The 15845-nt window shown below is 43.7% G+C and overlaps 1 protein-coding gene across 1 annotated transcript in view; it reads left to right on the top strand.

Annotated features, from left to right (window-relative positions):
• The window catches only part of LOC311244512 (cadherin-like protein 26), a 68318-nt gene that overhangs the window by 28077 nt on the left and 24396 nt on the right, over positions 1–15845 (top strand). Inside the window, exons 8-13 of the mRNA XM_084334056.1 lie at positions 2370–2555; positions 3046–3302; positions 8496–8641; positions 8740–8970; positions 9658–9882; positions 15588–15700. Of these exons, the coding sequence (XP_084190182.1) occupies positions 2370–2555; positions 3046–3302; positions 8496–8641; positions 8740–8970; positions 9658–9882; positions 15588–15700 (1158 nt within the window). The remainder of the gene's footprint in view (positions 1–2369; positions 2556–3045; positions 3303–8495; positions 8642–8739; positions 8971–9657; positions 9883–15587; positions 15701–15845) is intronic.

Genomic DNA, 15845 nt, shown 5'->3' with positions numbered 1-15845 from the left:
GATGTCGCGGGGTGGCCCTCACCCTGACGAGTGGGGACTACGTCCAGACATAGTCAGACAGGTCTAGGACCGATTCGGGGAGGCTACGGTGGACCTGTTTGCGAGCAGACAGTCCCACCAGTGCCCCTTGTGGTTCTCGGTCGGTCGGAAGGACAACCCCTCTCTGGGGGTGGATGCCTTCTCGATGTATCCGTAGCCGCGCAGGATTCTGTACGCATTCCCCCCCATACACCTGATAGCTCAGCTGTTGGGGCGGGTACGTCAGGAGCGCGGGACTTTGATCCTGGTCGCGCCGGGCCGGGGCTCAGCTGTGTGGTTCCCGGCCCTGATTCAGCTCTTGGTGGCCCCGCCGTGGCCTGTTCCGTGGTCACCGCGGGCCCTCTCTCAGGCACGCGGAACTCTGTTCTGCCTCCTGTTCTGGGGCAGCCTCTAGGCTTGGCTGCTGAAAGGGTGAATCTGGTGGGGATGCGTCTTGACTCTTCTGTGGTTAACGCCATCCGGAACGCGCGCGCTCCGTCCACTACCGCAGCTTACGCTGGGAAGTGGCGTATGGTCGAGAGTGGGGGGCAGAACATTGTTCAGCCGCCCTCTCGTGGGACGTTCTTGCTTGGCGCACGGCGTCTCAAGCCTGTGGAACGTTCTCTGTCTCCGAGTCGGGACCTCCAACTGTTTTGGAAAGGCTGTTGGGGGCCCCGTTTGGCCTCTTGAACAGGCGCCATTGGATCGTCTGTCTTACAACTGCGTTCCTTTTTTGGGCCAGCACCTCCGCTAAATGCGTGGGTGAGCCATGTGCTCTCTCGGTGCGGCCTGAGTGCCTGTCGGTTCGGGCCGATAACGGGGCGACTCTGAAGCCTAATCCGGTCTTCGTGCCAGAGAATATACGGAGCTCTTTTCGCTCCAGGGATATTGTGATTCAGGCGTTTCATCCTCCTCCTCACGCTAGTGGGTTGGAGTCGAGCCTTCACCTGTCGTGTCCTGTCCGTACACTGGGGGTTTACCTTAGTCACACGCAGGGTCTCAGGGCTTCCGATCAACTGTTGTTTGTTGTGGTGGCCCTCGCGCGGGTGAGGCGCTGTCCAAGCAGCGCCTGTCACATTGGTTGTGTGAGGGCATTGCCTTTTGCTACACGTTGGCTGGGCAGGTTCCCCCCGGGGGCGTCAGGGCGCACTCCATTCGTGGTGTGGCAGCCTCTGCTGCCCTGTTAGGGGGGGCCTCGGTGGAGGACATTTGTGCTGTGGCCTCCTGGTCCTCCCCGAGTCCTTTTGTTAGGTTTTACCTCGTGGACGTGACTGGGGGTTCTGTGAAACTCCCAGGCAGTCCTGAGGTCCGGGACCTCTCCTGCGTCCCGCCATCAGGTGGGCTAGCGGGAGTGTGTGGGTGCGGACCGCGGGGTGCTGTGTCACACGTGGTCCCGCTTGCGCTGTGCGTTCAGGGGTGCCTTGTTCTCCCCCTTTTCGCACTTTGGAGGAGTTGACTGCCTCCCCCCCTTCGTTAGGACGGGCGGGTGGACGGGACTCCCCTCCTCCCTGGCTGGGGCTTACGGGCCCTCAGGGGGTGCATTTGTCCGGGCCACGCGTCTGCTCTGCCCTTATCTCAGTAGGCAGAGCGGGACGCAAGGCCAGTTGATATGTAACGTATGGTTATTCTATAACCCTAGTTACATGATACTGGCTGAGCGTCCCGCTCTTAGCGCCCTGAGGTCCCTTGGATGTTTTTCCGCTTATGGAAATCGAACTGAGGAAGGGTGAGGCGTGACCACTTCCGGTGTAATATAGGGCACATGGGAGTGGCGTGGTCACGTGCAAGTGGGTGCATCTGTTTTTGTTTCTCATTCTAGGTGCGTGGAGATAAGGGGTTATCTCAGTAGGCAGAGTGGGACGCTCAGCCAGTATCATGTAACTAGGGTTATAGAATAACCATACGTTTTCGCTCATTCTTTTTTTTTTAGATCCCTGATTCATACATCCCCACGTGGGGTAGCATTTGAAAGCCACAGTCATTGGCTACAACCCTCCATAATAATTTTCGAGATCGCACAATTATTGACGGAACTAGAGCCCCAAGTGTCGGGAGTGGTATTTTGCGCAATACTGTGTACTTTGCACAAGCCTCAAATACTGGCATGTAACTCGAGAACCGCTGAACGGATTTTGGCGGATTTTGACGCTATCGACTGGCAACAAATAAGCCTTCAATTCGATATATATATTCTATTACAAAATATGCACACCCGAGCCACTAGTGGTCGCCAAAGTGCCGATGGGCAAATCATCCTAAAAAGGGCCCACACAAGTGGGCCCTTGCAAGTTAAGATGACATTCAAACGGTACAGGGTACATGTGATTGACAAGAGTATTCTGCCTGTTCAGTTTGACATTGAGATAAAGGAGATGGAGACCAACAAAGAGGTGCTGAGGATCGCTGTGGAGGACAAAGACACACCTGGCACCCCTGGCTGGCGCGCCAAGTTCTTCTTCGTCAGGGGAAATGAGGAGAATAACTACAAGATTAAGACTGACCCCGAAACCAACGAGGGCATTTTGACCGTCATCAAGGTACTGGCGTTTCTAAGAAATGTCCAATCCTGGACTAAATCTCTCTGACAGCGGGAGGAGACAAGCTATTATTTCCCCCACAATTCCACTCTTTCTCTTCTTTATAATGTAAATAAAACTTCTGATTTAGAAATAACAATCAGATAGAAACCTAAAAATGAAAACAATGAGATACTGTAACCTAATGGTTATCAAAAATAATTAATAAATGCCACTTGAAATCTTTACCCTAGCGGTTGAATAAGATGTTAAAAGAGAAAATCATTTAAAAAATAATATTTACACACACAATTCACAATACAACTTGTGATTGACAGGATTAACCTCTTAAGCCTGACGGGTCCGGTACAAACAGGGGCGAAAACAACCTCCTATGGTGGAGCTGATAAAGTTCAAAATGTCAAAGTGCCAGTATGAATCACATCCATCAAACGTTTTAACTAACCATAAATATACTGCTATAGACTTGACTTTGGTTATCGCTTTCCAGGGGAAGAATTACCAGGGTACCCGCCTTACGGCTGTGCAGATCGGAGTCGAGAATGAGGTGGAGTTATTTCTGTGTGGCACTGTTGTCAAACCTCCGCTTGAGTCAGTCAACGTCAGCATCAAAGTGCTCGACGTCAACGACCCCCCCGAGTTTGAGAAGTCTACGGCCGACGTGTACGCGAAAGAGGAGGACGAGCCGGGGAAGGTGCTCTATAGGCCCACCATTACAGACGTGGACTCTGATGTGGCAAATATCAGGTGGGTGGCGACTACTGCACTACTGCACATACAGCACCCGGCTGCTTTGATAGTTGTGCACAAAAGGTCAAGTCGTTGAACAGAAACAGAGCATTCTCGTATTTTCAACGTTTAACCTCTTAAGCCTGGAGCCCTATTTTCTGAAAATCCGCCTAAAATACATACCTAAGTAAATGGATTATTGCTCCACTTCTACAAGGTCATGTTCTTTTTATTGTGTCTATTACTAAGCTTGCTTAAATTGTCATGAAACAAAGGAGAATATGAATTATGATTTTTCTTTGCATCTTTGACAGTGAATAACACCATGCAAAAAATTACCAGACATGAAAAACTGCCACTGATCTTGTTCAGTACCTTCTTGAGATCACGTGTACAAAAAAAAAATCTAAGGAAATTAATAAAGGGAAGATGATTAAAGAGAAGGTTTTGTAGATACAGTACTGAATTCTCCCATCCGGACCAATGAAAATAAGAATGTATCGAAAAAATGCGAATTATATCTATTTTATCATAAAACCGTGAGGAAATGACTAACTCCAGATCTAACCCTGCCATTGGAAAGAGGAACTTTTTCCCTATCCATAGATGTATGAGTTGGCCATAATAAGGTCAAGTTCAAGGTCAAATATGAATTTATAATTAAAATGGATTATAATTTATTACTGTATCTACAAATCCTTCTGTTTAATCATCTTCCATTTATTCATTTGCTTAGATTTTTTGTAGACTTGATCTCAAGAAGGTGCTGAATGAGCTCAGTGAGCGAGCTCGGTTCCAGCACAATTGTAACATGATGTTATTCACTGGCACATATGGAAAAAAAATCATAATTTATATTGTCCTTTTTTTCATTACAATTTACTCAAGCTAGAGCGGCCGGGTAGCACAGCGGACTAAGCGTCTGTCTACCACCGCAGAGACAGTGGGATCGAATCCAACTGCCAGCGGTACCTCCGGCTTGGTCGGTCGTCCGTGCCGACACAATTGGCAGTGTCAGTGGGGTGGGAAGCCGGTGAGGGTGAGTCCTGGTCGTTGTAAAAACAGCGACTTCTACAGTTCGGTCGGGGCGCCTGCACAGCGAGGGAAGGATCTGGGAGAGGTAGTGTGATCCTTCCACACGTTACACTCTCCCAGTGAGAGTCCGCGCTGCCAGGTAAAAAGAGTGTGTCGGAGGAAGCATGTGATAGCCTCCACTCTCCCAGACCGACTGTAGGGGGTAGGTGCGCAACGACTAGAAAGGGGATTGGGAATTGGCATAACGACTAAGATTGAGATGGGAGAAAAATGGAAAAAGGAGGGGGGAAAAGATCAATAAATAAAAAAAATAAAAAAATGTACTCAAGCTTAGTAACAGACACTGTGAATTCATACCCCCAGGTCCCTAGATCTTCTATAGATACCAAGAACATGCTAAATGACCTTGTAGAAGTGGAGCAATCTTCCATTTATTTAGGCATGTACCTTTAGGCGAAATTTCTGAAAAAAGGGCTACAGCTTAACAGGTTAAGGGTGTTAACATTGGCTTATAGTACAGGACACATACAGACACAGACAGCCTGCAGATCCACTCATTTGTCACCTCCCGGTTGGACTATTGTAGACAGCCTGCAGATCCACTCATTTGTCACCTCCCGGTTGGACTATTGTAATGGAGTCCTGTTCGGGGTACCCAGCAAAGCCCTGGACAGGCTCCAGTATGTCCAGAACTCAGCTGCCAGGGTTCTCACTCACACCAAGCCCTGGCAGCACATCACCCCCACCCTCATCCATCTCCACTGGCTTCCAGTCAGGTTCTGCATCACCTTCAAACTCCTGCTCCTCACCTACAAATCCCTCCATGCCCTCGCCCCCCGGTACCTGTCTGATCTCCTCCACCAGTACACTCCATCCCGGAACCTACGATCCTCTGATCTAGGTCTCCTCTCCATCCCTCGCACCAGGTTACGGACTTTTGGGGACAGAGCCTTCAGCGTGGCGTCCCCTACCCTCTGGAACTCTCTCCCCCCGAAATCCGCAACGCCCCAACACTGGACACCTTCAAATCCGCTCTAAAAACACACCTCTTCACCAAGGCTTTCCCCATCAGTTAGTTTTAGATTAAATTAGGTCCATTATCCCCTACTTTCCCTCATCCCCTCTTCCCCCTCCCCCCCCTACTTTCCTTGCCCTATTTTTTGTCCTGATTGTAAAGCGACCTATGAAGCGTTCTATGAAAGGCGCTATATAAATTTGATTTATTATTATTATTATTATTATTATTATTATTTGCCTTTCTTACTCCAAACATACCAGCTCTGTGATCAGTGTGCACCCTGAGGTAGATGTTATGTAAGTACAGTATGCTAGTGCGTGAACGTCAGGGAGGACAGCACATCTAGTGCTATGTGGATTATGAAAGGACCTTTTTTTATTCATTCAACCTTTATTTAAACTCGAGGGACACTGAGGTGTCCCTCATTTACAGTGATGCAGAGTATACAATTAAAAGAGATAGATTGATACAAAGATAAACACAAGGGATCACAGCACAACAAAAACAAGATAATATAAGTTGGAGTATGGAGCACTAAAAGAGAAGGTTGTTTTTCCAGAAATTAGAACAAGCTATGGGAACCTTAAGCATGAGCAAATCACTTGAGTAAATTTGATCAAATCCAGAGTTCCAATCCAACATTGTTGTAATATAAGTCAAGTCAAGTCAACTCATTTATTTATAAAGCATGTTTAAAAACCCAAGAGCCAACCAAAGTGCTGTACAATCAAAGCATAAAATGTCATAATATAAAATACAAAAAGGCACACCAGGACAAGACAGTACATTCAGAGAATGTAAGGAGGTTGCTGACCAATAAGAGCTTTGAAAATAAACAAATACCAATGTGTATTACGCCTCTCTGCAAGAGAGGGCTAACCAAGGAATACATACAGAAAACAATGGTGAGTGTCATAGCTATCACAAATAATACAATCTGGCAGCATGTCTGTAGAGTATATCAGCTGATGGAGAAACAAAACTGCTTTGACAATCTGACTCACAAGATTGTCAATATGATACCTAAATGTAAATCTTTTATCAAGCCAGATGCCGGGATATTTATACTCCATAACTCTCTCAATAGATCCATTCGCAGCAGTTATATATTAACTGGCTATCGCGTCCCGCTCTGCCTACTGAGATATAACTCATCATCTCTAGCACCTAGTGTGCTCCAGGAAACAAAAACAAATGCACCCACTTGCACGTGACCACGCCACTCCCATGCACCCTATATTACACCGGAAGTGGTCACGCCTCACCCTTCCTCATTCGTTTCCAACGAGGAAGCAGCTACTTGCACTTCGGAACTGGAGATTGTTATGAAGCAGAAGGTGAAATTACACAATGTTGGGAATTCGCCAGAAGTTCGCCAGCCCCCGGAACCTTCTCGGCACGTCGTGACAGCACGACGGCCCTATCCTGTTTGTTCCTCGTCGCATGACAGCAGACCGAGGGACTTCGCGCAACGGCTGGCAGTCGAGCCGCGTTGCGCCCAGGTAGGGCCGGTACTAGCAGGCATTGGTATATGTAATACTGCTCGTTGTCTCGTGAGACAGCCGGGTGATGTATTGGTGCCGGGGGCAGGATATTTGGATGAACGTGGTCATCATGACTCACTTTTGGATGTTTTTCCAAATATCCTAGCGCCCAGCTAATGCTAATGCTAAGATGCTTGGGGCGCCGTTCCCATGTGCCCCGCCGAGGCTGTCACCACTCTTCCCTCCTCTTAACCGTTTCATTGCTGAAGGTCAATCGGTGTCTAATGTTGAGGGTTTTGCTGAGGCTTTTTTACCCTTTACACAGGTGGATGGGCTGACGACAGGGCCCAGGACCGGTGTGCCGTGCTTAGAGGAGCAGGTAGCATCGGTCCTTTGCCCTGGCATGGTTGAACGGTATCCCACCCGGAAGCTGACGCCGAAGGGCGAGTCGGCCCGGCAGGTGGCTGAGTGGGCTGATGAAGCTTATACCGCCGCGGGACGGAATTTAGCAGCAACCAATAACATTGCTCAATTGGCTGCTTTTCTGTCCAAAATGGTGTCGGGTATGGGGCCTTGGGGCCAGCCGACGTCAAAAACATTGCGCATGTTTTTGAGGTTATACAGCTTTTGACTCAGCCGCAAGCTATAACCGCAGGGAGGGCTAGGATGCTGTCAACACTTGTTCACAGGCATCTTTAATAATAATAATAATGGCTTGGATTTATATAGCGCTCTTCATGACACCCAGAGCGCTTGACAGAGTCCATTATTCGGTCATACACATGGGAGTGGCGTGGTCACGTGCAAGTGGGTGCATTTGTTTTTGTTTCCTGGAGCACACTAGGTGCTAGAGATGATGATATATCTCAGTAGGCAGAGCAGGACGCTCAGCCAGTATCATATAACTAGGGTTATAGGATAACCTTACGTTATATGCTGAGTATTATGGTCGAGGTCTCTGATCCTAGAGAAAATATGAATTAAATGTAGTTATGTGGTGTTGTTGTCCAGCAGGGAGCACTCTGTCCTCTGGACTTGTCAGTAAAAATCCCCCTGTTACGGTGATAGGGACACCGTACAGCTGTGAGTGCCGGCCTTTGGATTAGACGCTAAACCGAGGTCCTGACTGAATTCAGTCATAAAAGAACCCAGAGCGCCTATCGCAAAGATGTTCCTGGCCAAATTCCCAATCATGTCTCTGACATCAAGGCCACCTAATCATCCCTCCCGCCTTAATTGGCTAACATCAATCCCTGTCTCCTGAGCCATTCAGCCATTGTGTAGTCTGTGATGTGTGCCTGGTGCCAGTCTATGGCAGCCATTGAGCCTGCGTTGCCCAAGGTTGGGTGCTACCAGTGGTGGTGAAGGAGGCAATTTCCACCCTACATTGTGGGGAGCGCTTTGAGTGTCTAGAAAAGCGACCTTGGGTTTCATGAAAGGCGCTATAGAAATTTGATCTATTATTATTATTATTATTATTATTATTATTATTATTATTATTATTATTATTATTATTATTAGAAAAGCTCTATGCAATGAGCATTCATTCATTCATTAAGTACTAACTTAAGTTTAACTTTACACCCAGGGTCTACATCATCTGCAATTAATGCAGTCATTAAAAAGTCTGTGCGGTTGGATGCTTTTATGCCACTGTCCTATTTGCATTATCAGGTGTGTCCTGGTACACGACCCAGCCGGGTGGGTTTCCATGGATGAGATAACAGGAGAGCTCACAGCAAAAAGCAAGATGGACAGAGAGTCGCCCTTTGTTGATGAGAACAGTGTTTACAAAGTCATAATAGCTGCCATGGATGATGGTAAGGGATGGTTATTGCAACACACAATGACACCTTTCATCTGGGCTCAAAACATACCAGTGACGTGAGTGTAACACTGAACACTTTGTCTTTGCTAGGTGTACCTCCATGCACAACGACAGCCACTGTGTTGATCCACTTGGGCGATATCAACGACAACCTCCCTCAGCTTGTCGCCGAGACCGTTGTCCTGTGTGGCAACAAGGTGAACGAGGTCATCGTCCCGGCCAAGGACATGGACATCGATCCCTTCCGTGGCCCTTTCACCTTTGCCCTCGGGGGCACCGACGAAACACTGAAGCAGCGCTGGAAACTAGACCCTGCCACCGGTGAGAAGATACTCACTCATCATCTACTACATATTGTCTAGTTGTTAGGGTAAGGCTAAGAGAATAATCAAAGACTCTAGTCACCCAAACAACGGCCTCTTTGAACTGCTGCGGTCAGGCAAGCGCTACCGGAGTCTCATGGCCGGTACAGAGCGACTCAGAAGGAGCTTCTGTCCCCAGGCCATCAGGATGCTCAACGACAATGACACTATGTAACAACCCATCATCTACACTCACAGCACACACATCCACACGTACACACTCACTTTAAACAAGCACTCACCTTATCACCACCCACTTGACTCACTTTAGACACTTTAACACACTTTATATTTAGTAGTAAAGAGATTTGCACTACAATTCATACCTCATTGCACCTTACCCTAAGTTTGTACCTGATCCCAATTCTGCATTGTACCTCACTGTTACTCTTCTTACTCTGTATTGTGTATTGTATGTATATTGACTGAACACTTTATTTGACGCACTTTTGACTTTTTCTATTTTATACTTTTTATCTATTACTGTATGAAGCACACTCCCAGGGGCTCATACAGAAAAACGCATTTAATGATAAAGTATTCTGTATTTTACTATGACAATTAATAAACAAACTTGAAACTTGAACTTGAAAACTTGAAAGGGATCATTTGAGTGCGGCACCATTCTCTCCTCGTCTGTCCCCAGGGGAAGTGGCAGTACTCATCAACACGAAGAGCTTCCCCTACGGCAACTACTCTGTGCCTCTGGTGATCAAGGACCAGCAGGGCGTGACGGCGCCGGAGGCCATGCTGGTGGTGAAGCTGTGCGACTGCGGAGAAGGAGACGACTGCCTCGAGCAGCAGCCGCTCAACCTGGCCCTGGGAGGAGCCGCCATTGGACTGATCATAGCATCACTGCTGCTGTTCCTCTGTGAGTCCGGCGGCATCAACAGAGACATTTACATTTTTACATTTTAGTCATGACACTTTTATCCAAAGCGACTTGTACATTGTGTACAACAAGTCAGCAGGAAGGGCACAATAATAATAATAATAATAATAATAATAATAATAATAATAATAATAATAATAATAATAATAATAATAATAATAATAATAATAATAATAATAATAATAATAATAATAATAATAATAATAATAATAATAATAATAATAATAATAATAATAATAATAATAATAATAATAATAATAATAATAATAATAATAATAATAATAATAATAATAATAATAATAATAATAATAATAACTTTACTTTATTTGTATAGCACTTTTCATACAGAAATTGCAGTTCAAAGTGCTTCACAACAGTAAAAAATACAGGCATAAGCGAGCATAAAAAAGATAGAGAGGTAGCAAGGTAAGGTAAATCACAGTTTTTGGTAACACTTTATAATAACACTCAGTTATAAGACATTTATAAGGTATTTGTAGATAATAAACTAATCATGAACAAGCCATTTATATACATTGATAAATTATTATTAAATCATGTATAACTATATTTGTATAACATTTACAAATTATTTATAACTCATTATCAACATTGTTTGTACTTGATTTGTTCATCATTAAATACTGTTATTTAATGTGTAGTAACACATTTTTAGATGCTTTGAAAAATGTTCATGTTCAACAAATGATTTGTAAAACATTCATAAAACATGGCGCTGCAACGTCCGGCTGCCTTTCTGTTCGCTCCGTCGAGACTGTGCTTACTTTTGTTAATATGTCTAGCACAGTCTCTGGAGCGTAACAGTAAGAAGCATTTTGTATGAAAGTATTCTGTACTTCTGTATGACAACTATTAAAGAAACTTGAGAAACTTGAAACATCTATAAATCATTTGCAGATGCTATTGCATGCCCTAATCTAAAGTGAAGACTATTCATCATTAACAAATGTCTAATACAGTTTGATAATTATTTGTTGACTTTTTCCATCACCTGTTACAAATGTTGTAGACAGCTTTCGGATCCACCCTTTGTGACATTAAACAGTGACAGAATTAGAACTATAGATAAATGCAATTGTATTAACACAAACAAAACAACAACCAATAAACATTGTTTATAAGAAAAATATAAAACGTCTCTTTTGACACACCATGTACATGTTCAGTTTAAAAATAGGCAATAAAAGATATAACAGAGCATCGCTCTTAACACTTTGAGTTTCTTTACAAAGTATAGTTTTAAATTACCTTATAGAACAACAGAGCAGTGCGTCGCTCACAACTTAACAACAGAGCAGTGCATCGCTCTTAACTTTGAGTTTCTTTACAAAGTTTAGTTTTGAATTACAACAGAGCAGTGCTCTTCAAATTACAGTGCATAGGAGGTAGTGAGATAACATTTCTATAGAACCAAACACATGCATTTGATGGGAAGTGCATAAAACTAGGCAGGGTAAGAATAGTGCAGGTAAAGTACAGTTTGTGTCAGGATATCCCTGATGTTTCATTTAAATGCCTGAGCAAATGGCTGCTTTTTTATTTTTATATAGCGCTTTTATCCAAAGCGCTTTACAATTTGTTACTCACATTTTACCGATTCACTCACACATTCACACACAGACGGCGGAGGCAAACAGGCAAGGTGCCAACCTGCTCATCGGGAGCAATTAGGGGTTAAGTGTCTTGCTCAAGGACACATCGACACGCTGCCCGGGAGCAGTGGGAATCGAACCAGGAACCTCCGGATTGCCAGACGATTGCTCTACCTCCTGAGCCACTGAGATGTTATTTGAAGATGTCTAGCGAGTTGGCTTCCCTGATGTTTTGGGGTAGTTTGTTCCATAGTTTTGGGGCGTAGTTGATAAAGGCTGCATCACCAATCCTCTTTTGACTGCTTCTGGGAGCCTCTAGTAGTCCAGCAGCTGAGGATCGCAGTGTTCTTGCTGGCCTGTAATTTATTAGAGTGTTGGCGATGTAGCTAGGTCTCTGTCCATTTAGAGCTTTGTATGTAAGGAGAAGGACCTTAAAGTCTATTCTAAATGTTACAGGAAGCCAGTGTAAAGCAGCTAAGACTGGACTAATGTGCTCTCTCCTTTTGGTTCTAGTTAGCAGTCGGGCTGCAGAGTTTTGGATGACAACAAAAAATAAATGACATAACATGTGAATCAACATAGGTCGGTCCTGAAAGACAACCCACACCCCTAAAGGAAGGAAAAAATACAAATATTATCTACCCAGGCTCGGCCATAACGAGCAAATAAAGACCAAATCATACAGTCAATGCCATAAGATGGGTAGAAATAATAAATAACAAAGTGACTGCGTTATTCAATAGTCATGTAGGCTAGTCATCAGCTAGCTCACAGCCAATACACCTTACCGGCAAGGATAATTCCCTTTCATCTCGCTGCACCCAGCTGGTCCTGAAACAGCTAGCAGCCATCCGGCAAGCTAGCTAGCCAGCCAGCTAGCTCAGTGAACTCCGGATGAAATCCATGGCCTTCTTCGGATTGTCAAAGCGCCTGGGTCCCTCACCAATGTCAATTCTGAGCGTGGCAGGGCGCTGCAAAGCAAACTTGACCCGACGTTCGTGTAGGGCTTTCTTACAGTTCGGAGAAACCGACAAGGTTTTCAAGATGATCGATTAGAATATCATGATGGATTGTATCGAATGCTGCACTGAGATCTAGCAGGATAAGGATGGAGACCTTATTCTCGTCCGAGACCTCAGACCGAGTTTAGTCTGAGGTCACTGATTATTTTGGTGAGGGCAGTTTCAGTGCTATGATATTTTCTGAACCCTGATTGAAATTCTTCTGGAGATGTTGTTATGTTTCATCTGTCTGAGTGTTCCGCTCTAGCCTTATTGGGATATTCGCCATTCGTGCACATCTTGTGCGCGCATTGAAAAAAACTTCTACTATGCACCTACATCCATCATGGCCACGCCCACCCCGCGTTTCCTTAAAACACAGGGTGTGGCCACACCCACGCTCTTCCGAGTCTGAATTTCAAGCGAGAAAAAACAGCCAAGGGTCCTCAGGGCGTGAAGAGCGGAACGCTCTTTTAGAAAATAGGGCCCTGGGCTTATTAAGCCTTAAGATCCCCTATAGGGGGACCCTTCTTTTCTTTATCATAAATCAATCAATAGAGACCGTATTAGATCCCCAATTATCATATCATGGGGTATCATTGGAAAGCCACACTCATTGGCTACAACCCTGTGCAAAGATTTTCGAGATCGCCAAATGACTGACGGAGCCCCGGGAGTTGGGGGTGGTAATGTATACTTTTGCATACTTTGGGGTACACTTCACATATCGGCATGTAACTCGAGAACCGCTGAACGGACTTTGTCACCTGAAAGGGCAATCGACAGGCAACAAATAGGGCTTTAATTCTATCTATATATTGTATTAAAAGAAATGCACACCCGAGCCACTAGAGGTCGGAAAATAGTCGTCCACATGAGGGCCCTTGGATGTTAAGAGGTTAATGTTTTTAGTTTTTTTTTTAGCCAAGAGTAAAGACCATAACCCTATCAAAAATAGTAGTCAAAGTGTATATTTAAATTTTTACCGATGTTTTATACGATTTATCGGAAATAAGAATTTATCGGAAAATGCTAATTATCGTAAAAACTGCAAGGAAATGACTAAATCCAGATTCAACCCTGCCATTGGAAAGAGGAGCATTTTCCCTATCCATAGATGTATGATTTGGCCATTATAAGGTCAAGGTCAAGTTCAAGGTCAAATATGAATTTATAATTAAAATCGATTATCATTCATTACTGTATCTACAAATCCTTCTGTTTAATCATCTTCCCTTTATTCATTTGCTTAAATTTTTTGTACACGTGATCTCACGAAGGTGCTGAATGAGCTCAGTGAGCATAATCAAAAGAACCTCAATGTTTTCATGGTGTTATTCACCGGCACAGATGCAAAAAGAATCATAATTTATATTCTCCTTTGTTTCATCAAATTTACTCAAGCCTAGTAACAGACACAATATTTCTGACACTGGGAATACATACCCCCAGGTCCTTAGATGTTCCTAGATACCAAGAGCATGCAAATTGACCTTCTAGAAGTGGAGCAATCTTCCATTTACTTGGGCATGTACCTTTATGTGGAATTTCTGAAAATAGGACTACAGCTTAACCCATTCTCTGCCGGGCTTATATCCATCCTAAATCATCCTCTGCCAGCGCTATTTGTCTATGGAGATGTTCACCTTCTTTGCAGGGCTATAACTTTTTAAATTGTATTGCTAAATTGACATTACTATGGCCCATTCAACATCAATTATCTATCGTTCAGGATGTAGGAACGTTTTACTTTTTCATTCACACATTCATACTAAAATACCGTCTAGAGTATAAATATGTTTTTATCGTTTTCTGCAGTATTTCATAGAACGTGAGATATAGGCATAAATGCATATATTAGATGATCAAATGCAGTTTGATACCGATCAACGTTATATAAAAAATGTCTACTGTACATGGTCCCAAATGTCATGACTGGTCATCTGCGGGTGAACGGAGGGGGGGGGTCGTTTATAATTCAATGACCGACGTTAAATGATTTATGTAGTATGGGTGATATATTGATCAGAGCAGTTTGTATCGAAAATGGTAAAGAAAAACGCTGAAACTCACCCCAGTCTCCTCATACCGTTGGGCAATGAGAGTGGAGCAAACAGATCCCAATTATGGGATGTTGATCGATGCGATCCATTTCCGGTTTGTATATTACTAATACACGTCCAAATCATGTTGATTATTGAGTTATGGCATAGATCTATATCTACGGCGTCTGTATTGAGCCCCGGGACGATAAGCGAGTGGCCGGACGAAAATAGGGGACGGACCACTTCCGGTTTGGGCAACTTCCGGTTTGGCAACTCGCCGATCGGCCACCAGGTGGCGGTATTGAAGCGTTGCAGAGTTGTGATGGATCAGACAGCATCACCCAAGACTCTGTGGGTGAAATATGAATACCATGACGAAAATATGAAATATTGATCTCAAAAACGCCATACGATGTTATTGGCAGACAGCGCATGGCGGAGAAAACCGCCTTAACACGTGAAGGGCGGAGAATGGGATAACAGGTTAAGCTAAAATAGGATAATAATAATAATAATAATAATAATAATAATAATAATAATAATAATAATAATAATAATAATAATAATAATAATAATAATAATAATAATAATAATAATAATAATAATAATAATAATAATAATAATAATAATAATAATAATAATAATAATAATAATAATAATAATAATAATAATAATAATAATAATAATAATAATAATAATAATTACAAATAATATAAAAAAGATAATTTGTAAGTATTGTATGTGTTCTATGATAATTATAGGTCATGTGTCATAAACTTATGTCATATACAAATTATGCATCAGGTGCATACATTTAATGTGATGGGTGGCATGAAAAAGAGATGGAATAAAGGTGGCCCTATTCATGCCTGTATGAAAATGGCCACATTCAAAGAATCATTTTCTAAAACATTGAGAAACTCATCTCAAAACCATCAGTTTACACAATCAGTGGAGTGACAGTATTCTTGTTGGGGTCCTTCAGATTGTAACCTCCATGCTCATGTGTTTGTCTCTGTCTGTAGTGTTGCTGCTGGTGTTTGCGTGTGAGTGTGAGAAGAGGCTCACTCACGTGGAGGACCAGGGAAACCAAACTCTCATCCAGTACAACGAGGAGGGAGGGGGCTCTGCATGCACGGTGAGGAGGGGGCTCTGCGTGCACGGCGAAGGAATTCATGAATGAAGTTTATTTTTCAGTCCTGTTTACAAACAAATCAAACACACCCATGTGGACTTACAAAAAAGATTTAAAATCACAAATGTACATATTCAAGGCAAGCTCA

This window comes from Notolepis coatsorum (assembly GCF_963971535.1).
Source record: "Notolepis coatsorum genome assembly, chromosome: 17".
Classification (NCBI taxonomy): domain Eukaryota; kingdom Metazoa; phylum Chordata; class Actinopteri; order Aulopiformes; family Paralepididae; genus Notolepis; species Notolepis coatsorum.
Note: the sequence above shows the minus strand (reverse complement) of the source record. Positions and strands in the feature narration are given on the sequence as shown.